This window comes from Solea senegalensis, linkage group LG11, assembly GCF_019176455.1.
Source record: "Solea senegalensis isolate Sse05_10M linkage group LG11, IFAPA_SoseM_1, whole genome shotgun sequence".
Classification (NCBI taxonomy): domain Eukaryota; kingdom Metazoa; phylum Chordata; class Actinopteri; order Pleuronectiformes; family Soleidae; genus Solea; species Solea senegalensis.
The window spans coordinates 19783979-19807503 of record NC_058031.1 but is presented as its reverse complement, the minus strand read 5'-3'; the positions used below and the strand labels follow the sequence as shown (position 1 = coordinate 19807503).

At 40.2% G+C, this 23525-nt stretch overlaps 2 protein-coding genes across 2 annotated transcripts; one reads left to right on the top strand and one right to left on the bottom strand.

The window, feature by feature from the left end:
* The first annotated feature begins 65 nt into the window (after positions 1-65).
* On the top strand, positions 66-4290 carry zgpat (zinc finger, CCCH-type with G patch domain). The gene is made up of 7 exons (XM_044037850.1): positions 66-196; positions 602-1282; positions 2228-2361; positions 2447-2605; positions 2749-2868; positions 3044-3455; positions 3884-4290. The coding sequence occupies exons 2-7, from the start codon at positions 663-665 to the stop codon at positions 4020-4022; spliced, it is 1584 nt and encodes a 527-aa protein (XP_043893785.1). The 5' UTR covers positions 66-196; positions 602-662; the 3' UTR covers positions 4023-4290.
* Positions 4291-9078: 4788 nt separating this feature from the next.
* LOC122776988 (neuronal acetylcholine receptor subunit alpha-2-like) lies at positions 9079-18111 on the bottom strand. The gene is made up of 6 exons (XM_044037851.1): positions 17986-18111; positions 15425-15576; positions 14533-14577; positions 14334-14443; positions 11268-12702; positions 9079-10235 (listed from the first exon to the last, which is right to left on the bottom strand). Exons 1-6 carry the CDS (start codon positions 18035-18037, stop codon positions 10110-10112), a joined length of 1920 nt encoding a protein of 639 aa, XP_043893786.1. The 5' UTR covers positions 18038-18111; the 3' UTR covers positions 9079-10109.
* Between the last annotated feature and the right edge of the window lie 5414 nt (positions 18112-23525).

Below are 23525 nucleotides of genomic sequence, written 5' to 3'. Positions count from 1 at the left end.
CAAGCGGTCCTAAAACGTCTTAAAGCAAGTTTTATTTTGAAAGATGAGAGAATTCACAACAGAAGTCCACTTCCCCGAGCTTGATACTAAACCGGTATTTGTGACTGTAGATTGTTGATTTACTTTTTGAACGAAACAAATGAGTCTTACTCGCGGGTCGTTGCAAAGGATATCAGAAAACTGGCCTAATTGAGAGGTTAATGCATGTTTTGTTGGTGATATGTACAACTAAGCTTAAATACGGCGAACATATAGCTAACACTAGCTGTGATGTGATTGTGATGTCCAGTCAGCGATTCATAGCAAGGTTTATGTTGATAGCACCTAATCATTATACAGCTTGTGTTGCAGGAAAAGATCTATATCAACCACCCTGTGAATACTGTTATTCATAATGCTGTAAACCCTAAAACAGTACTCAAACTTGAACAGAATGTCTAGCTAATATTTGCTAGACAATAAAGCTCCATTAAAAAAATATGACCTTAAAAATGATTCAGATTATCGTGTGATTAAGATGAAGCCTCTCAGTCAGCCCATGACTCAGCTGAGATTTGCTACCTTGATTATACTGAAAATCCCCCATTTTGTTTTTCCTCAGATATCTTGGGACATCTTGATGCTGTCCATCTCTGTCCTGCTTGGTCCCCTGAAGTGTCAAAATGGACGAAGAAAGCCTTGAAGCAGCAATTGCTACCTATGGTGCACAGTTGCAGCAGGTAGAGACAGCCCTGTCAGCTGGCCTGGACCCCTCTCAACAGGCTGACCTGCTCAAATTAAAAGAGGACATTTCTCAGCTAATAGAGCTCACTGAGGCCAGTCTGGTGTCTGTCAAAAAGAGTCGGCTTTTGGCCAGCTTGGAGGAAAGCAATGGCCTAAAGCCGTACGCCTCAGAGACAGCAGCTGACACAAGCTGTGCCGACAGCTGTTTGGACCCTGAGTTTGCTGCTTTTTACTCTGAGCTGGGAGAGTTTTCAGGTAGTGGCTCTGATTCCAGAGAGAGGGACAATGAGGGGGCTGATGAAGTAGAAGATGATGAAGAAAATGAAGAGGTTGTGGAGGAGGAAGAGGAAGAGGATGCTCTCAGTGGTACCAAAGTAAGAGCACCCTACAGGACAACATGGGGAACGCTGGAATACCACAATGCTATGGTGGTGGGGACAGAGCCGCCAGAGGGAGAAGAGGCACAAGTAAGAGTGCTCTACCTCTACCCCACCCAGAAGTCTATGAAACCGTGCCCGTTCTATCTAGAGGACAAATGTCGTTTCCTGGATAATTGCAGGTAAAGTTAAACTGCATTGTTGTTTCTGTACATTTATTTTTATATTTGCTCTGCAAAACGTTGTGTGTTGTTGATATGAGACACAGAAAAAAATCCAACGATACAAGGAAAAAAAATTGTATTGTAATATGGTCAGACATTTATTATTCATTCATAAATACAGTGTCAAACCTTCCGTGTCAGAACCCCACAACTGATGACTAATGTGGCTTAATTTATAAAAACAGATCTGCTGCTGAAGTGGAGTTAAACTGCACGTAATAGTTCTCAGAAAAGATCATATAATTTGTATAAAGCTGGAAATATATTGTATAAAGATTTTAAAGACCTAAAATAGTCATCAGTTCACAAACTGTAATACAGTATAAACACAGAAGCCTTTGAATGGAAGCTATTTAATTCTGTGGCTATTCTATGTCCAGCTAAAGTGACGCCAAAGACACAATCCACTATGATCAGTTAATTAACAATAAATTCCATAGTTGGTGTAGTAGAGGCAAAAGCTTACAACAAGCATTAAAGCATTAAAGCGGTCAGTAGATATGGTGTGAGAAGCAAAGGGCATACTAATACGAATACATTATCTGGACAGTTCAACATCTTCCATCTGGCCACTGTATCTGTAATAGCAGATAAAATCCAGCAAGTGTCACCCATTAGCCATATAACGCAGGTATTCCTGACCATAGACAGTCAACAGGGTAAAAATGCAGTGAAGTCTTCTACCACTTTATCCTCCACATGAGGGTCACGGGAGAAGCTGTGCCAATCTCAGCTGACATAGGGCAATAGGGGGGAACACCCTGGACAGATCGCCAGTCCATCACAGGGCCACATACAGAAACAAACAACCATTCACTCTCACATTGCATGTTTTTGGACTCCACTTTGATGTCAGTTCTGTTTAGACGGAGCATTTTCAAAGATATTTTCTTTTGACTCAAGGTTTTCTCACGGTGAAGTGGTGTATGTGTCAGAGCTCAGAGAGTTCATGGAGTGCAACCTCAGTTCTCTCGAAGAAGGCTCGTCCTGCTTGACTCGACACGAAGACGGCATCTGGTACCCAGCAAAGGTTAAAGGTATTTCACTGAAAGGGCTTGATTTAAATGACGTATTCTATAGTGAGGTTTGTTTTTGTTTTGCTGACGCTTTCTCTCATCATAGATATAGACAGTGGATTCTACACTGTGAAGTTTGACTCACTGCTAATGAAAGATGCCGTTGTTGAGGCTGATTGTGTTATTCCGCCTTTGAGGGAAGACGACCCGCTCTCCTCTGACTCTGACCTGGACGACACTGGAGATGAGGCTGCTTATGCAAAAGGTGGGTTCAAACATGTTGTTGTGCACACAAGAAATTGGCCTTTCATTTCACGTGCTGAAAAGAAAAGTAATTATTTTTGGGCTGTTTCTTTCTTTCAGTGTAATTGACTGTCTCTGCTTCAATTTGTACTTGTTGCCCAACAGTTATGGACTCGGAAGAATCCACAGTTTCGATAGATACTGCCAATTTTGGTGGATGGGAGGCACATACCAGAGGCATCGGATCCAAGCTCATGCTCAAAATGGGCTATGAATATGGGAAGGGTAAGTTCAACAGTGGAAAACATTAATCACATGTTAGATTCTGAAACGGCATTGTTTCAAAAATGTGATTGTTTTTACCAATGCTGTCTTTTCTCTTCATAAGGACAAGGGTATACATATAAATATGTTCTGTATGTGTTCCTCTTTCTCACTCAGCCCCTTTTGTCGCTTTCAGGCTTAGGAAAGATGCAGGAGGGTCGAGTAGAGCCTGTCATGGCTGTGGTCCTTCCCAAAGGTAAGTCTCTGGACGAGTGTGCCGAGTTAACCCAGAGACGCACCCAGAGCAAGGCCACAAAAGATGGCACGCTGACTGGCCGCCCGAAGAAACGCAGAAAACCCCGGGCTGCCACAGGAGAGCGCCGCACTGTATTTGACTTCCTTAACCACAAACTTGGTGGCAAGGGCACGCATCCCACTGAGGGGGGTGCTGCTGCACCGTCATCTGCAACTGGAGTGGAAGCCTACAGAGGAGGTGAAAGCACCAAGAGGAATTTAAATGTGAAGCTGTTCCAGGCTGCTCAGAGGGTCTCCCAGACAGAGAGAGAAATCCAAAGATTGACAGAGTCACTCAGCAGACACACAGGAGGGTAAGTGCGAGTTCATTGTTTAACCTCTATGACGTTTGGGAAACTGATCCTGAATGAACCAAGAAAAAATCAGTTATTGCAGCTTCCAGTTTGTCCACAGGTGCTCAGCAGCTGTTTTCTCCTCTACTGAGATTATGGACATATTAGCAATCTCATAGTCTTCACACAGATAGCGTATCCCTTCACAAATTTCAGTTTATTTTAGAAATTTAGGCATTCGTTGCTATATTGTGCCTGTCAAGTAAAATGGTAAATAAGGAGAACTGTGGGAGTTGTGTGAAAATGCAAATAAGGTGTGAAGAGTCTAGGTTTAACAGACTGTACTTGTTTTTCCCAGCCAACTTGCAGCTGAACGAACTTCTCCTCATCTCTTTCCTCTTCCTAATCTCTGTTTTTGTTTGTGTGTGCATGTGCGTGTGCGTGCAAAGGGCCACATCATTAGTGAAGAAGCTGGAAGAGAAGCTGTCCGCAGCCCGCCGGCTGCTGGCCCAGCAGAAAACTCAGGAGTTGTCCATCCAGAGCCAGCACAAGAAGGCAGATACCCACAGGAAGATGACTGAGTTCTGAGTCCTGAAATGAACTTTTGTCCATTTGTTATCAGTTATTTTCACCACTGTATTTTAAAACATTTTTAGCATGTTTTTTTTTAACCACATTTTGGATTTGAGCTGGTGGCACAGCTCATTTGTGTGCTAAAAAAAAGGGTAATTTCTTTCATTTTTCAAGGACTTAGAAGTTATTCTGTTTAGGTCCAAATATCCATACAGTGAAGTTAAAAGCATTTTTTTTGTAACAAACATTTCGTCTCACTAAATTAATGTGTTTGGAAAAGTTATTGTGCATTTTTCTCTTTCCAACCATACACTTTTACACAACGCTATGAAGAAATGTTTCTCTATTGTACCCTCTCTTCTCTTGGAGAAGTGTCAATCATTTCTTGCTGAGGGCTGAATGCAGTACACCTTGATTTGGACGTTGACTGGTTTTAAAATGATAACCTCTGGTGTTGGTAGACCTTTACAGAGTGAAGTCTTTCCTTTCGTCCACACCTCTTACTTTCTCATACACAAATTCTATCAAGCTATGGCCATAACCTTGCTATTAAATAATGAATTTGGGGAGAAACTTGTTTTCTCATAGCTTCAACTTGCATAGCCTGTGGGTGATGAGCAGGCCCGGGCAGTGAGAGCATCTACCTTGCTGCCTTTTAGAGTCAAATAAAGGTTGACATCGTGATGCTAGGTAGGACAAAATAACTTTTGGACCAGCAAATAAAAAAAATAAATAAATAAATGGTTGAGCGTGTGTTCATGGAAAACACCTAGAAGACCCCTGCCTCACCATCAGCATGTCGGTGGTTGTGTTCTGATGGGGACGGTGAATGTATGCCTAATTTAAAAGCAATAATTGCAGCAGGGACCGACAGTTTACTTTCGTAAGCCATTCGTGAAGTCTCAGGATGGACTGGACCAGAGGGCAGCTGCACATGCACAAATTATGATCCCTTCACCTGGCGCCCTGAGGGAAATCCTGCTTGTGCACCTATCAGTTTGAGTGGCAGCACTTTCAGATTGCTCTTGACTGGAGTGATCGCATTGAATTTGCTGATCACTGGGGGAATATGTTGAAATGCATGTGTGTGAGTGAGTGTGTGTGTGTTGATATAATGGGATCCCCTGGGCCTCTGTGCATCACGCCTTACCCCATTTCGTGAACCTCGGGTCTCGGAGGATATTGCTGCCCATCCACCGGCAGATTAGCGAGTGTGTTCAGGTCTAGGCGTGCGCACACTCCTGCAGACGTCTGTGGCATGTATGCATGTATTCAGACCTGCCTATTTAAGGGAGTTTTTGCAGGTAACTGGCACTTTGTCAGAGCCTGGATTATGTGATTAAGGAGGTGTGATAGGAGAATTGATTGGGAGGTTACTGTGACAGATGTCTTACTTAGAAATTCATTCCGTTGTGCAAGGGGTTGCCAGAGTGCAGGGGCTGGCCTCTGAATAAAGAGCAGGGTGTTTGCCTGTGGCTCTCTGTGGTACAAATCAACCGCATTATAAAGTACACATTCCATGTACCCAATAATACAAGCATGTAACTTACAAGTTATAGTTCATCAGTGACAGAAGTCTAGGGAATAGACAACCCTCTAACTTCCTTTTTACGTCCCTGGCCCACATTTAATGCAGTCAGGAATCAGTTTTAATCATTCCTCTTTTCTTAGACATTAGGACAGACAAAAGACATCTTGTCAGCTTGAGGGTCCAGATTATAAACACATCACAAGAATATAGACACATCATGATTGTGGCCAATGTGACCTTGATACAAAATGGAAGAAATGGAACTGAAAAATAGGAAAATGACTGTCTTTCAGTTTCAGGTGTTTTTAGATGTTTTTACTCTTCATTCAGTTTTATTTTATTTTTTTTGTAACAGTGATTCATCAATGCATCACATTGAGTGTCACATTCTGAATGGTAGAGGGAAGTTCTTGCCCAGGTGACTTTGAATCTTGGATGCACATTCTGTACTCTTATAAAATAAAAATGTTGGCCAGATACGCAGGTTCTTAAATTGTGAGTATTACTCTAAATGAAATTGACTCTGTGGAAATTTGTCTAACGTGATTTACACAGTGTGTTTGGGACTGCAGTGATAGCAGATTTGGAGTAGTGTGGAAGGTGGTGTCGTTTGTTGCATTTACACAAGCAAATACACGAGAACCAAATTGTATCGTACATCTAACATAAGATGTGAACTCATCAGGTGAGAGAGAAAAGAGAGATTATAATTTACATAGCTCTCACATGGACACGAGGCAACAGGAGCTGATTGCACCAAATGACTGCATTTAGAATAGAAGAAGAATTTGTCATTTTTGCACACACTCCAATTAGGGATTAGTCCTCCACATTTAACCCATCCTTATTACACACCAGTAGTAAACACACACAAGGCAGACACAGGAGCAGTGGCTTATCAGCACTTATCTGCACCCGCAGAGCATTGAGGCGCCGGCCCTTGGGTGACCCTCTGCTTACGAGCCCACTTCCTTTGCTCTTGGCCATGTGCTGGATTTAGCCAGAGTAACACCTCTCCTTGTCTGAATGAATTAGTAAATCCTTGGTGCATGTATTTGCAAAGACAATCACTTGATTGAAGGTAAATTTATTAACATGACATTTATAGTAGTCGTAATTAATAACTGTGTGCTTGCATGGCATTTTGAATTGTATTCTTGAGGCGGCCAATACAAAGGACCTTTGTGGCGCTCCACCATCTGATGCCATTTGTAATTTGCCTTTTTACAAATGAAATTATTCATATGAAATGTATGCTCAAAAGACACGTCTTATCACTTCACTGAAATTAATTTGTAGTTACACAAAGAATATCCTCATTTCATTGCAGAATTAAAGTGACAATATACCACGATTCTCCAGAGAAAACCAGGAGAACACATCCATTCATATGTGTCCGTGGTAACAGACAAAAAGCAAACCCGAAGCTCTCCGATGCGTGAATGCATTTGGAGTTGAAGCGAAAGAGAGCGAGAGATCATGCTATGATGCATTTCAGACTAACATCCAGCCCTTTTCTCTACAGATTATGTGCTAAAAGTCAATGAATAAATATGGCCTGTTATTTCATCTAGTTTGGAGTGCTGTGTTTCCACATTATGCTAAATTGCCATTTTCTGCTGTCTATGGTTTTACATAATGATCAATGTTTGGTTGACTGCTGAGCCAGAAGAAATACAATAGCTTGTTGGCAGGGGCCAAAAACTGAGCTCATCATTTTGGACAGTCAGGTGTAACGTTACGTGCTTTTAAATCTAATCAAGTCTGAGGCGTTACTTGGTAAGATAAGTAGGTAAGTGGGAAAGAATCAAATATTTTTGCCTTTATACTAAAAACTCTGAAGACCCTGATCAGCATTTAAAGGTCAATTGTGAATAACACATTTACAAATCTAAAGCCCCTTTTCCACTAGCACGGCACGCCTCGCCTTGGCATGGTGCAGTTATTTTGCATTTCCATTAGCGATAGTACATGGTACCTGGTACTTTTTTTAGTGAGCTGAGCTAATACTATGTGTGATGTCGTCAGACTGCCGGCCACTGATTGGAAGAAGCATGAGCAAGAATCAAGCTGAACAATGCCGAAATGTAGATCAGTTAAAAAGACTTAACAATCCTGAAAACATGGGTTAACTTCCAACAATTGCCAAGGGAATGTCTACAATCTCATGATTTAACAGAGGAGTCTGGTGTATTTAGTGACAGCCCTGCCGAGACGCATCACCTTGCTGCCGTATTTCAGCTCAGTGATTGTGCCAGATGGAGTCTGTGCTCCGGTCATGGAGGAAGTACTGCACAAATCTTTTTAATTAACTGATTCTAATGATTCAATAGACTGAACTGCTTTACAAGTCACTAGTGTGTGTGCATAGTAATGAAAACACAACCAAACCTGTTTTGAGGCGAGGCATGCTGGGACCATATAGCGGAGACACGGCCTAACATTTAATTATTATGTTTTCATTAATTTATTGTCACCTAAAAATGAACAATGGTTGTAATTTCATTACCTCAGAATGGGCCCTTTATATTACACTACAGTGGGGGCCCGTCAATAGATTTCACCATGTTCACCAACTTCCCCTCCAGAGAATGTTTCATTAATGTAAAAATATTTTATTTGCTTTAGCTTTATTTTATTGTGTATAACATCACAATTCAATAGCAATGCAATAAAATATGTCAAAATTACTTAAAACTACAAAGAAATGCCTCAGAAGTAGAAAATAAAAAGACTTTCACTACATAGCCATAGGCAAAAACAACAAAGAAATCAACAGTTAGTACAGATGGTATAAAATAATCATCAGAGTAAACCATTGAAATAAATATTACAGAAATGTCAGTTTTCTGCAATTCTGCTACTTTGTGTACATATCTGATAAATCTATCGTTTCCTTTAAACGATAGATTTCACAATCAGTTCACTGTGTAAGGGGGGATATTTGAAAACAGTAAAAATGTATGAATTTCAAGTATAAACATATACTTCACCTGGCTCTGTGGATTATAAAGGGCTGTAATACCTGAGGACTGTGGGTAGGTTAGTGTTTAATCTTGACAAATGCAAATAAAATTCAGTTGATATTATACATTATATGTTAGAACAACAGGTGGCAGACAGTGTAAACCTTGACCTGCAAGTCAAAACTGGTGGAAACGGACTGGAATCATCTCAAAGTAACAAAGAGTCACTGCATTTGAAGGAAATATTGAGCTTCTTATATTAAGTGGTAGACCAAGTCATCAACAGCTATGCCACTAGTGTCCTTACTGACACCTCATATAACTGTTTCATATTAAATGGTACAGACCTTGTACAATTAGCCTTTGCTTAATAATTTTCAAATTTATATTCTGAAGTAATGGTTTTGATAAATAGGTTGAAAATATGTCACTTTGATAAAGAAAAGACCAATTAACCAATGTGTCTCCTTATCTGTTGTTGAGTCAAAGTTCTGAGTCATTTTATTTTTTTATCACTATTTTTATATCACTATTTTAGTAGTGATATAAAGTACCAATAATTGTGCAGAAGTCACAAAATAGAGCTTTTTTCTTTTCTTTTTGTTCATAAAAACAAGCCAAATGAACTTTGAACCACATTTCCCACATTTCCAAACATTTTGCTCAGGTGTGTTTATATAGTTACTGAAAACATTTTTTTCCCCCCATCAGATTGCCTACGTGTTGTGCAGAAAAAAGGATATAGGACACTCTATGTTACACATTCTTATACCCCCATGCTCTGTGTTCTAAGAGTTAATAAATAAAATTGGTCTAGTCATCCCACTCCTATTGTATTCATCATACAATACAAAGACCTGAATGTGAGAAAGGCAGTGAAGAACAGGAGAGAGTGATTAAATCCACCCATTACCACCAACTTGTTCTAGATATAACAAAGAGAATGAATGAAAGAAATATTGAATAAATATGTTTATTTAACTGGGAAGATTAGAAAATCACAAAGCTGTAAGTGTCCTTGACCTCTGAAAAACATGGTGCACCTGACCACACACACACACAGTAAATTCCATCCGAGAAAATCTTGCACCACAGCACCGAGTTCTGACAGATCAGCTTGGTATGAATCATTTTATAAGCATTTGGTGAGAGCACTGCACCCGTCACTTGTGCTGAAGTCAAGATACCTCACTAATATTGTTACTTCCTGTTAAAGTCACCCTGCAATCGAGAAGACTGCGTCCACTTTTTTGTATACAATCTATTGTCATCCACACTTTTACACCGCTCAGTCTACTCTTCATTGTTTTCACAAAAGGTGACAGCAATACAGCTCAATGTCGAAATGGATGGGTGCGCAAGGATATTTTTGCTGTTGCCCCTTTTGCCCTCATAAAGAATTTATATCGCCCAGCGGAATCAACGATAGATATTTAATCTCATGTCTTCACGAGTAGCCTTTTGATAACCTGGGGGCAAAAGCAAGAAATGTGACTTTCAGGTCCTTAAAATAAATAAAAAGACAAATGATAAAAAGAAAACAACAATTATGAGACGGTGCTAGTCCTTCTCTCAGTGTTAATGACTTTCTTTGATGATCGGGTTCTAGATCATTCCAGCCAACCAAGGAGGGAGAAAGAGTCCCACAGATCCCAGTATACACACCAGTACAAACATCCAGAGGAATATCCTGTCGATCACCATGGCCACATACTTCCAGTCCTCCTTCACCTGGCAGAGCGGAGACACATTTCAAATTTCACACCAGTATTTCTTTGTACAAGCTGACACTTCATACCCTTGATTGATTTCTTATGAATGGCTGATTTCTCTTCATTATGAGGCAGCTACCTGCTAAAAGCCTGTCACTCCATACTCTTCTGTCTTATGAAAAATTCAAGGTTAAATTACTGAGGTCACATTATTTCAAAGACTGGTTTTCTCAGGCTGGATATAGAGAGTACATTGTGGTTCTTACAATGGCTTGTGAGAATGAATACAATAGCTTCCACCTCTGGTTTCAGAATAATTTTACATATTTGTGAACCTCTCCTTCCATTCCACAATGACAACTCTCTCTTATTTGAGACTCAGAAACTGCTACCAAAACTTAAAGTTGCTCAGCAGTTCCCCAGTCAGAATACATTTTCAATACTACTACTACTACTACTACTACTAATAATAATAATAATAATAATAATATATATATAACACTGTAACTTTTCAGCCAATGCATGGTATGACAAATGAAGTGGTCCCGGAGGTAAATATTTAGATAAGCGTTCCTCTCAATTACTAAATATCCGTGACAGGTCTGGGCCAAGATAAATTTTAATTACCATGGTTATTGTTACCATGACATCATTAATCTATGAAGACAGGGCTTTCACATTTCTGCTGTGACCTAAAAATGAGCAATTCATGAAAAAAAATAATTTTCTTTTACCCCCTACTTTTTGACCATGCAAAATCTGCTTCTAATTTAATACAATTTAAAATGAAGTAAGACTAAAAGGTAAAAGGCATAAATAAAAAGAAAATAAATGGGGGAAAAAGACAGAGCACCTCCTGTTGGATTACAGGATTTAGATCTTTTAAACTGAGAGCATACTTACTTACATTTCAGCTGAAATGGTATTGATGTATTGAAGGGACTTATCATTATATTTATTTAAATAACAAATTGAACTAATCAAAATTAAGCACATCACAAAGTGGTATTTCATTCCCAAGCATTTATAAATGACTTGAATAATAACTCACTGAAAAGTCTTCATCCTCCGCCCTGAGATGATCAGCGATGTACTGAACTCCCTCTACAGCCCGTTGCATTGCTGGGGAAATAGCTGGAACAATGTTGTCTTGTTGTGTAGTTGAATTCTTAGTGGACTCTGCTGTGATGGTTTCTGTTAGATGATCTTTAGTGGTCTGCTTCTTCACCCGTGCGGTGATCCTGATGACTCCAGGCCCTTCATCATGTAGACAACAGTATTGGAAGCTACGGGAGCGACACTGATGTCCCACTCCCTTGGAAAGCTCCTTCTGTTGGTTGCACATTTGCTCCACGCTGACAGAACGGCCATTTGGTGCCAGCGTGTTCGGTTCTTCCCTGGACAAGCTGTGAAGCGGTCCAAGTGGTAAAGAAGGAGGCAAGGACAACAGAGACGAGGACAAAGCCGCCGAATTGAGTCCACGTAGGAGTTGTTTCTCTGAGTGAACTGAATACTGACTGGATGTGGACTGGCAGAATATGTTTGCCTTCAGCGGGGGATCTTCATCAGAGTGGTCTGCATGTGGGGAAGATGGTGGAGAAGCTGAGCAGACAAGGATACTTGGACTTTCAGGAGTCTTTGGGAGCGCGTTATCAACCTGCCCCAGTTGTCTCAGTCCAGTCTCTAACCCTGCCCAAAATGCCTGCGAGTTGCCCGTCGCAGATATCGATGTTGGATGGTGCATCATCTCGATTAGCTTCTTGCAGTGCTGCTTTGCTGTGCCTGGCGGACGCTTCATGAAGAGAACTCGAGGCACCAAGTCCAAGAACACTCTCCGCACCCACTGAGGCATGCCGTGGGTTTGTGGCGAGCGATGGTGAACGTTTAACACAAACACAGTTATTATGATGGAGAGTGTGACAAAGACCATGGTGAACAGGAGGTATTCACCGATCAGTGGAATCACCAGTGACGTAGAGGGTATGATCTCTGTGATGAGCAAGAGGAACACGGTAAGAGACAACAATACCGATATACACAAGGTAATCTTCTCCCCGCATTGCGATGGCAAATAAAACACCAGCACAGTCAAACAGGAAATAAGCAGACACGGTATGATGAGGTTAATGGTGTAGAACAGCGGTAGCCTGCGGATGATGAAGTAGTATGTGATGTCTGCGTAGATCTCTGTGCAGCACTCGTACTTCTTGATGTTGTACTTGCCCACTGCATTGACAATAACCCACTCCCCACTCTCCCAGTAGTCCATTTGGTCCACATTACTATCCATGTTGATCAGATCAATCTTGGCACGATCATAGGTCCACGAACCAAACTTCATCTTGCAGCTTTGCTGGTCAAAGGGGAAAAAGGTAACATCTATACTGCATGAAGATTTATAAATGGCTGGCGGCATCCACTTTATCCGACCATCGTGGAACAGGTGTGCTTTGGTAAGGTGAGTTACTGCAAAGTCACCATCAGCGCTGCAGATGAGGAAAAAGGACATAAAGGAAAAGAAATGTGAAAACACGTTATTCAAATGAATAATTCTAGGTAAATTGCCAAAGCAGTAAAAAAATGTGGCTCCATCAAAGGCCTCTAGCTTTTCTTGGAGCCTCCATGTCAGAGTTGACCTTGACAGAACTATCAAAGAGATAGTTATACACTTATTTTTTGCTCAAAAAAAAGAAGCTAAAGACCGGAGCTTATTCAATACTTTATCTTTGACTGAATTTTAATGCTTTTATTTCCAGTCATAATTGTTTTGTGTTTAAAGGTTGCTTAGTGCAATAAACAGTTTTTCATTTTGAATAATGACTTTTAGGAGCTACTGTATAACCACAAAATTGTATTTTATGTAAAGGAACAATCAAGTAGCTGACTGGGACACAGTGTGACAAATAAAAAATATTTGATCTTTAATAAATGATTTATTCAAATAATCTTCGAAGAACCATTGACTGATACAAACCCTCCTCCTTCCCCCAACAAAACATCATTCATTATTGCATAATATGCTGATGACACTCTTAAATGACACCAAGAAAATGAAAACTGAAAGAATGCTGCAGAATTCCCATGAATAAATATTGATAAACAAAGTAATTTCATGTACTGTATGTAATTCAGTTGTGAGTGACAGCTGCCTCTCTATGTTTCTACATCATCTGAATAATCCCTGTTGTGCATCCTGATCCTGTTACATCACTCCAGCTGAGTCATTATACACCTGAGCACTACCCATTACTTCATGCCTGAATTTATGATCTGACAGCCAAGTTCCAAATAATGCACCGGGAACAGCAAACCCATTCTTTGTTTATCCTCTCTGTCTGTATCTTTTCTGGTAAACATCTGTCAAACTCCAGAATCCTAACCATTGTGCTTTGATCTAGTGCAGATGACACCAATACACCTCCACATCAACTGCCTTTTAGAGTATTACAGTAAAATCCTATAGATTCAGACCTAAACTTTATCACGCTCATGACAAATATCTTCGCTTGCCAAATATCCAAAAAAGATGCATTGCCTGTAGTTATGGGGTTATTTTAAAAAGCCTCTACGTTCTACAGCTTAATTAGAAATCTCTGCTTTGGCACAGCAGTGTCGTATTACTTAAGTGCAGGACTCAGACTTTGACTGCAGAATGACTCGAACTATGAGACAATGACTTTTTAATTGATAAAGACTGTTTCCCTGTTCATGAAAGGTTATTGTTGTGGTGGATTTTTCCAATATTCAATGCGTTATATACAACTAATGGCTGGCTGAAGCACAGCTGCAGCAGCAGCAGCAGCAGCAGCTTCCTGCACTACAGACAATTATGAGCCGCTCCACCTCTGACCTGTGAATGACAGCACTGGGTCACATCCAAGAGAACAAAGTGAGCCTCAGACAGAATTAATGTATTGCTCGCTGCAATGTGCCAAGCTTTTTTGTTACACCAGGTCCATGAAGTTCAGCCATATTCACATTTATTTCAGTATAATATAGTACAATATTCATGTTTGTACGAGTATTTTAGCCAAGCAAAATACTACAGCTGAGATAACCACCTTGTTTGACTGTGAAAAGAAATGAAGAGCTTAAAGTTATTGATACCAATCCTCACTTGTTGTAGAGGACTATGTCTGGCCGCCAAATGATCTCTGAGGGAATACGGATAGAGGTGACATTCTCGTATTCCTTCGGGTCCCAGCGGAGTTTGTAATCATTCCATTCCTGGGGAAGAACATTAATCATATTTACTTACTGCAGCTTCATATTAGACTGTATCTTTAGCATGCCTCATGTGTCGCTTCATCACATACTTGCTTGACCCAGACATTTGTGGTCATCATCTGGTTCTTCTCGTCCTTTTTTTTTTCATTTTAAGAGAAAAGAAAATTATTGTGACATTTACATTCCTGTCAGTCTGGACTTAATAATCTCTCAACATCTACATACTTTTGTAGTGATGAATTAAGTTGAAGTTGCCAATTGCGTACATGAGTCAGTGATAAGACAAACAAACAAAAATATCCCTCTCTTTATAAAGACTGATGAGTAATGTAATACACCAGGACAAAATATTTCAAAGGTCTTTGTGGAATGAAAAACATAACACCCTCATTGCATCTGTTGCTTTACTGTCAACTTGCTTTCCTCCAGCTCTTTCCCTGCAACATTTAGGACACAGCACTCAGTGAAAATACTACAGGGAGCTGACTCTCACTATCAGGCATGTGAAGCAAGCACAGTTATTCTAATTGTGTGTCAAAAAAAAACCTAGAGAATCCTCCCTGCAGCGATGCCGGCTTCAGTCTTGGATGGCAACAAGAGACGTTAATACATTTTTACTTTTGACAACCGAAAACACTGCAACATAATTTGTGTGAAATGGATGTATTAAAAAACTCCAGAGACCCTGTCAAGGTATCACTGTCAAGACATGCTGTGCCTGCGTTGCTTTTTAGGACAAAGCTCTGCTGCCAGTGATAGGATCCTTGATAACTGGATTTACTGTAATTTGGGAAAATAATTCAGCCTGTGGTCCCTCATGTGCTGTAGTTTGGAGTTGGTTGTGTTTGTGATAATGTTAATCAAAAAAAATGCATTATTTATTCATACACTGTACCAACACAACACAAAAATAAATAAACCCCTACTGTGTTGTGTTTAGGCTGTTGGCAAAGCCTAACAAGGCTGTGAGGTTTTACTCACCACATCAATAAGCTGAGCAATAGACAGGCCAAAGTGCACAAGCACTGTGTCTGAAGAGTTCTCCACAGGCCGGGAGAGCTTATTATAATGTGCGAACAGATCCCGGAGCAGTCTCTCTTCAGCGTGGGCATGAGGTCCAACTTGGAAACAAACTGAGACAAAACATATTCACAAATTATAAAAGCTTTGTTCTATTAAGAAGTTTAACACAAGATGTTTTCTCCAGCTGCACTTTGTGCTTGTATTTATGTCAATGCTTTTGTGCAAACTTTGCACTGACCTATATCCCATAACCAATGTCTTTCCCTTGCACATATACATATGAAATAGCAAATATGAGTTCAAATGCATATTACTGAATATATATTGTCACCGTCTTCAGTACACTCATATAAAAATGGATTTAGCTGATGCAGCCGTACTGTTGTAAATTATCCACTGTTGCAGATAATCCAAAATAAGGGTGACCTCTATTATACAGGTGGCGTATGGTTACACGAGACTGTATCTGAGGGATGGGACAAACAGGACAGGGAGGGCGGGAGGAAAGACAAGGACGGATAAATCAGAGTGTGAGGACATCCGTTGTGTCTCAGGACAGACGTGCTGATGGAGCAATTTGTCGTCACGTCTCATCCCGTCCTCGCACTCATCACCCTCTTTACCTCTGTGTCTCTTGGCCACAGCTGCTACAATAAGCATCACCACCAACCCCACAAACACCCAGAGAATCAGTTCACACAGTGCCGAGGATGACCTAATGAGGTCTGGGAACAATTAAAAAGACAGGGAGCGTCCCACGGCCTTCACAGTCCAATGCCCTTTGTATTCCATTCCTTTTTCATATTTTGGATGTATTTCAATTCCAAGCTTTGTCCATCTGTGCAGTGCGAGGCATCATAGCATTGATTTATTCAACCAGCTGTACTGATGTTTCATCATGTCTAGCACTCTGTTTTTATATTGCATTTTATTTTGTAAAAAATATTAATTGTAAAAGGGTTAAGAGGAGTTTGATTGCATTGTGTGTTTGCACAGGAGGAAACACGATCTGTTATCTATGAGAAAGGTGCCATGCTGTTTTAACCTGTGCTAAAATAGAGAGACAGGTGTTGCTGTCAAATAGCCGGCCTTACTTTCTTTGGTGCTCTCACCCACTCAATCAAAGCTGATACAAGCTGTCCTTCAGTTGCCTGAAAACTGGCATCCACAGTTTTAAAGGCTTGGGATCAATATCTTATTAAATAGATATAGTTTTTCTTTTTTCTTTCTCCTCTCCTGAAATATCCTGATTGATCTTCCTGATTCCAACTGAACCTGTTTGACATGTCCAGCCATCCGACAACCTTGAGATGTGTTTTCTTGAGATGAGAGGAACTAACGTGGGTGCCTTTGTTTCATCACATCAGCTCAGAGTGATATCTGTTGAATGGAGGTGATATTGGATAAAAAGGAATACTCCACTAGTATCTTAGCATCTTAGCAGCCTTGAAACTAATCGCTGTAGATGGTGGAGCTAGCAAGGTGTCCTCACTTTGACAACATGTGGGCCAGTACATCAGTGTGTGTAGGAGAAAGTAATCGTTGGATGAGTTTACATCTGTAAAGTGTGCTTTATGGGACACGATGGATGTCACTGGTGCAAACTGTGGTGAGAGTGGAGAAAATGTACTTTGATTTGATTGTATTTGTCACACATATCATGGCATTCTCGTGGATGACCAATCCATGGCCTCACTATAGGTTTTAAAAATTACATTTATAATAGTCATCATTTTCCATTTCTGTAATACATAGAAGCCAAACTGTTTCAGTCTGGTTAGTTATCTGTAAATGTGTCACAGTGACTGGGCCTAGTTCTGTCTATATTTGATCAATGCACCCTAAAAGCCAATAATGCACAAGCAGCAACTGTTTTTTTTATATAAAAAATTCAGGTAATTACTGCTCCTGCACAAGGTAGATGCCTGAGTAGCAGGTCACTAAGCAACCAAGGCTGCTATTCACTGAAACTACATGGAAACATCTGTGTGTGTATGTGTGTGTCTGTGTGTGTGTGTGTGTGTGTGTGTGTGTGTGTCCTGAAGGTTGTGTGTGTTTGTGAAAAACTATATTATTTATCTTGTCAGATTTGCCTTCAGTAAAAATATGTGCCCTTCTAATGAATAATGGGACTGAAGCTTCATTAGGGACTGAACAAGAATGAGGTAAAATACAGTGCTGAATCACATTTTAATTTTTAAATAAAGCACCATCCATCAATTGCCAGTTTTTCTGGACCATCCCCTCAATTCAAAAACAAATGTAACTCTCCCAGCCAAATACTAAAAATTAGATATTTATGGCATAACAACAAGCAGACAGTAGGTAATAATAGCAGCTTGTTGTGGTAATGAGCATATGAACTATATTATTTTATTCATAATTCACAAATGAACAAAACAACTTAATAAATTCTCCCTTTTCTGATTCTCCTAACAATGGTCACACAGTCCATTACAGTGAAACAAAGAATATGAGAACCGAAGCAACTGTAACTGAGAAGAAAAGGACTGTTTTACCTTGTGGAGGAAGAGTGAAGAAAAGTAAGCTTAAACATTTGTACATATCCATAGTGACTCTGGTAGTATCCAGCTGTGTGAGTGAACTCCGCCCCCCCCAACTTCTGCTAGAGCTCAGACCTGCTGGTGGTCAGTCATCGCTAGCACTGATCCAACCTGTCAATTCAGCCCTGGAACAGCAGCTTTTCAGGAGGGTCAGTTCAGTTTCAGCAGTCAGATGCAGAGGTCATGTCACTGTCTGTCAGCACTGGGCCCTTCTATCCATCCATCTCCTCTCCTACTCTTTTTCTCAGTGGGAGGGTCACTGTGGAGAACCTCACACCTGTTTCCCTGGTCCTACACTGGAAGGTCCCTCCTCACTCCAGTGGAATCCTTCATCCAAGTGTGGCTTATCCCTCTCTTCTCCACCTACCCTGTCTACATTATTCCCTCCTTCGCTTCTCATCTCTCCGCCTCCTCACCTCGGCTCTCTCCTTCTCCCTCCCTTCCTCTCTGTCCCTCTCTCTCTCTCTGTCTCTCTCTCTCTCTGTCTCTCTCTCTCTCTCACTGTCTCTCACACACACGCACAATATATATATTGTGGTTACACAATGTTTACATTGTATGCATTATTCTATTTTGTAATCATGTTAATGTTCTTTTGTAGTTCTCATATTTCCTGGTGTTTATTATGCATTATTACCTTTGCTTTTTGTACCACGTCTACTGCTGTAACAAGGCAAATTCCCTTCTGGTGGGACTAATAAAGGATCTTATCTTATACACCCAATTTATCTTTGCATTTTCTCTTTGCCTCCCACTTATTTTATTTCCTTCCTGATCCAGTTTCCTCTGTAGCCCACTTTCTAGTGAAAAATAGTGAACTTTTTGTGTGTGTGTGTGTGTATGCGTGCATTGCACCTGTGTGTACGAAAGGAAGGAAATATCATTGAGAATTTCTTAGTGTATACACAGGTAATATATACAGACATTTGTGTGTGTGTGTGTGTTGGCAGGCTCGTCATTTGTATGTGAGTTGTGTCACATACATCTGTGTGTAGCTGCCTGTCAAAGTCCAGTCTGGTAGAAGTGCCAGTGAGTCATGGGACTTCTGGATTCTTTGCAGTCTCCTATCTGCCCCAATCCACCCAGGAGCTTATCATTCCCCTCATCCCTTTATCTTAGCCCCCTTTTTCTCTTCAAAATACCTCTGACCCTCATCTACAGTCAGTTTTTTTCCAGGTAACGTCTTAGAGATTACAGTTTCTGTGCTCCACTGCCAGTCTCCTTTACAGCTGCTTTTACATGAGAGGCAGAGCTAGGGGCCAAGGCTGGCCGCCTACAGAGACTGCTGCATCTGCTTGAGGTGTTTACTGTCGTCACTGTCGTCTTTTCCTTCTTTTCCGTCAGCAAATGCCCATGTGTCATGTTTTGATGACACAAAGAAAAAGGAGGAAGAACCGGAGGCACCTGAAAAGCCTCTACTTAAGAGATATGTTTACTTAATATTTGCTGGCACACAAAACTGGTACAAGTTATACACTCCACCAGCTCTTTTTGATTGTGATGGTGCACAAAAAATAAAAAAAGAGGTCCAGGCAGATATATTTTCGTCGGATATGATTCTTTTCAATACACCACAAGCCCACAGAGGAAAAACCTCCGCAGTGCACACATTGATTTTTTTCTAATCAAAGACACAGCTCTCTTGATCCGGTGATGACTAACACAGACCTGACAGATGAAGAGATTCGTCTCAGTGGTGCAGATTTGAGTCCTCACTATCAGAGATTTGATGGCTGATTCTTCAGATTGCGTTGCTGACAGGAGTCCAGCATGAATTTGGAAGTGAGACAATGAAAGAGGAAATTACATTTTCAGTACAAAGACAGGGTGCCATCAGAGTGTGGTGACTATACTTTAGCTTATCTCACAGCCACATAGAAAACATAAACATTAGCTCCCTGTATGCGGCTTAAACATGCCCACTTGTCCAGTAAGGACAGTTGTCAGGAAGGCTCTTTAACAACTCACAGGCGTTTTTGTTAAACAACCACTTCTTCATAATGGTCATAACCCACATGCACTTGCTAACCCTCTGTGACCTGCAGTCTTAAATGCAGTGCAATACAAGTTGATTAAAAACGGTTATTAAGACCGTGAAGCAATTACTGAGCTCCTCAACATTTAACTTAATATCCTCTCAGATCCAAGTAGCTACTGATGCCCCAATGAGTTTTATGTATAATGGTCCCCAGTGGGTGAATCCCAATACCTCTAGAGCCTTTAAGAGGTATATAAATTTCACTTATTTAGAGAAATATTTTTAATCTACAATACCAAGTGGCAGAATTATTTGCACAGACTTTCCCTCTGTACACCACCATGAAGTTGGACAAACAGTCGAACAATGAATGTCCATGAAATGTCTCGTTAACAAGACAATTCTTGTGTCCCTCAATCTCAGCTGTTTATATATCACCATCAACTCTTTATTTGATAGGCTTATATAAACTTATTTGATATTATATTGAATTATATTTAATTATATATATTATATAATTAAGTAGACAAATTACAAGTGCAAAATATGGACACATAATCAAAATGCAAAAACAAAATGGTAAATAATAAACTGTACGATAAAAAGAGTAGGCTATCAGTATAATTATATAATGTACAATATCCAACCTTTCACTACGGAAAGTGGCATTAAAAGTGCAGTGGAATAGGATTAATACACAGATACAGTGAGAGGACACTAGTCCAGTCTTGGATGTATGGACCATATAGTTGTTTTTGAAGACATTTTTCCAATTCTGATAAAAACTGGAACCATATCAGTTGATTTCAACCTACATCCCAGTAGGGATGTACACAGGCTGGAGGGAGAACAGTGGCATATGTACAGCTGCTTAAATGACTTCAGCTGACAAAAACTTTCTCCCAGAGCACGGAAGAAACTTCTTACATTGTTTTGCTGTATTGATTTCTGGTATACGTACTACAGTTTCTTTTTTGTGAGTGGCTATACCATAGTTTTATACAGTGTCCCAACTCGGTCCACTGATATGACTCGGCAAAAAACAAACAAATATGGACCTCTTCTCTCCAAACGTGTTAAACTCCAATTAGGCTTTACCCTTGCCAGAATGAGCTGATACCCTGCCAAACCTAAATTACAAATTGTAAGAATGTGCTGCTGCTTGTCATTTGTTTACAAGCCCCTTGTTCTCGTGGGGAAATGTGAAGGAGGGAATGAATGTGAGAGATGACAGCTGTAAAAACACAACGTGCCCTTACAAGAAATACAATGCTTTAAAGTGAAATGCAGACACTGTTGGTCAGTTTGTCAATCCTGAAGTAGGACAATTTATGTGCTTATGGAAGTGTTGGGCTTTCTTTTTTATTGAAACAAATTGTTTTCCTATATGTATTTATCTAACTCTATTTATTGTTTTTATTTTTCTGTGCCCACGTCCTTTGGTCTTTTATTCTCAATTAATTTGCTGCGTCTTGTTCAGTTTATAACTTGCCTTGTTTCTTACATGTATTACTTGCTTATTACCATATTAAGGTGCAACAGGGTCTGCTTGCTGTTTACGAATGGAAGAATACAAATACAGAAGTGATAAAAGTGATATTCTTATTAATAATTCATCATCATTATTATAATAATGATTATGCATTAGCTTATAGAAAAGTAATGTAGCATTCAATTTGGTGTGGAGCACATACTGAAACTGGACAATTCGAAAAGATTCATAGCTTGGGACTTGGAAGAGACCCTGGATTTATTGTGTTATCAGTGACATTGTGGATTTCAGTGATATTACTTTTCCCAAAGTTTCCCACTTTCATCAAGGCAAATAGTGCCTCAAGACTCACACTGAGTGTTGCTGTGACAACCCAGCCAAATTATTGTTTATACTTAATACTATTTTGTTGTCAGGTTTGTTATGGGTTGTACAATTTCCTCAAGCTCAAATACACATGTTCCATTTTGGGTGAAGACAAAAATAATATTCCACTATGTGGACGTTGAAGGGCCTGCACGCACACTCTGCATGCACATTGTGTGCCTGGGGAGCAAATGGACATTCATGTCAAAACAAGTTGTTTTTACATGATACACCAGGAGCAGCAACGCACACTGGAACGTCAGCCTGGAATATATTTACAGGCAATGTGAAAAACAACAACAGCGATACTTTAAAACTTAATGCACTCCACATGCCTCAACCGGGGGGCAGATACACCGTGCATGAGAGAAAAGGAAGATCAAAACAATGGTAATGACGATGTCTGTCTACACTACTAAAATTGCGCCTTTGCAGTTTTTCCCCACACTGTGCAGTTGTTCTCTCATGTGAACTTGAATGATCACAAGCAAAACCACTACACTTTAATGGCATCAAGTGACATAATGACTGGTGCGCAAGTTAAAAGGTTTCACTGCTATTCCATCGCTTATCTTGACATATCCAGCAGAAACAGTGTTAACCAGGAGTCATCGTCATAGACTGGAAAAAGCCTGAGTGAATCACAAGCGAGCGAATGATCTTCGTTAATAATAGATCAATGTAAACAGCTGTGCAGTGTATTCTAATGGCAGGACAGATGTTGCACTACCATGAGGTGCTGCTGTGCAGTCGAAACACTGAGTAACTTGACCAGTGGAGAACAAAAAGAAACAAAAGTTGAAAAAGAACAGACTTGCAATAACTAATAATTCCTCTTAATGTGTTGGTGGATGACGTACAGAAGCGTCAGTATAACTACTTGGCTAGTTAAATTAGACGTAATATAGCATACTTTTTTCAGGTCCAAATAAAGTGTATGTCATATACTATGGTCAAAATCTCACACGCACGCACGCACGCACACACACTCACGCACACACACACACTTTGCTTAATATTAAAAAAATAATAATAATCACCAGAGCATCTTAAAGCATGACCAACAGGGGACCTGAAAATTTTCCCCTGTTCAACATGGAGTCTCCCCCTGTTCTATTGGTTCACAAGTACACACACATACACACACACACACACTGCTAGCATCAACATCTAATCCAATCCAACTTTATTAGTAAAGTACTTTACTAAACCCAGCACATCATGCAGGGTCTTAATTTTGTTCCAATCGTTGTACATGTCAGAATCAGTGATAGAAATCCTAATTTATACTCAGATGATGTGGGCCCCTGTTAATCTGTTTAGAGACACCATCATATCTTGCTGCACAGTGTGATTGGTTGTTCACCCTCTCAAGACATTTTATCTTCAACTGCTAGTGCTGTTTCCACCTCCGACATTGACCTCAGTGCTGCCTTCACTGGACTATCAGTGTCTCTGTTGCTCTCGATTGTCACACAAGTGGCAGCCAGATGAATACTTTCGTATTCTGAAGCCTACAGAACCATGATTTATCTAGAGCCATGTTGACATTCTGCAAACTAATATTGCCTCCAGACTCCTATAGAATGCTATCAGCTCTCAATCTTTTCCCCTCACGCATGTTGTATTTTATCCTTTATTTTCCTCTAAATGGGACCA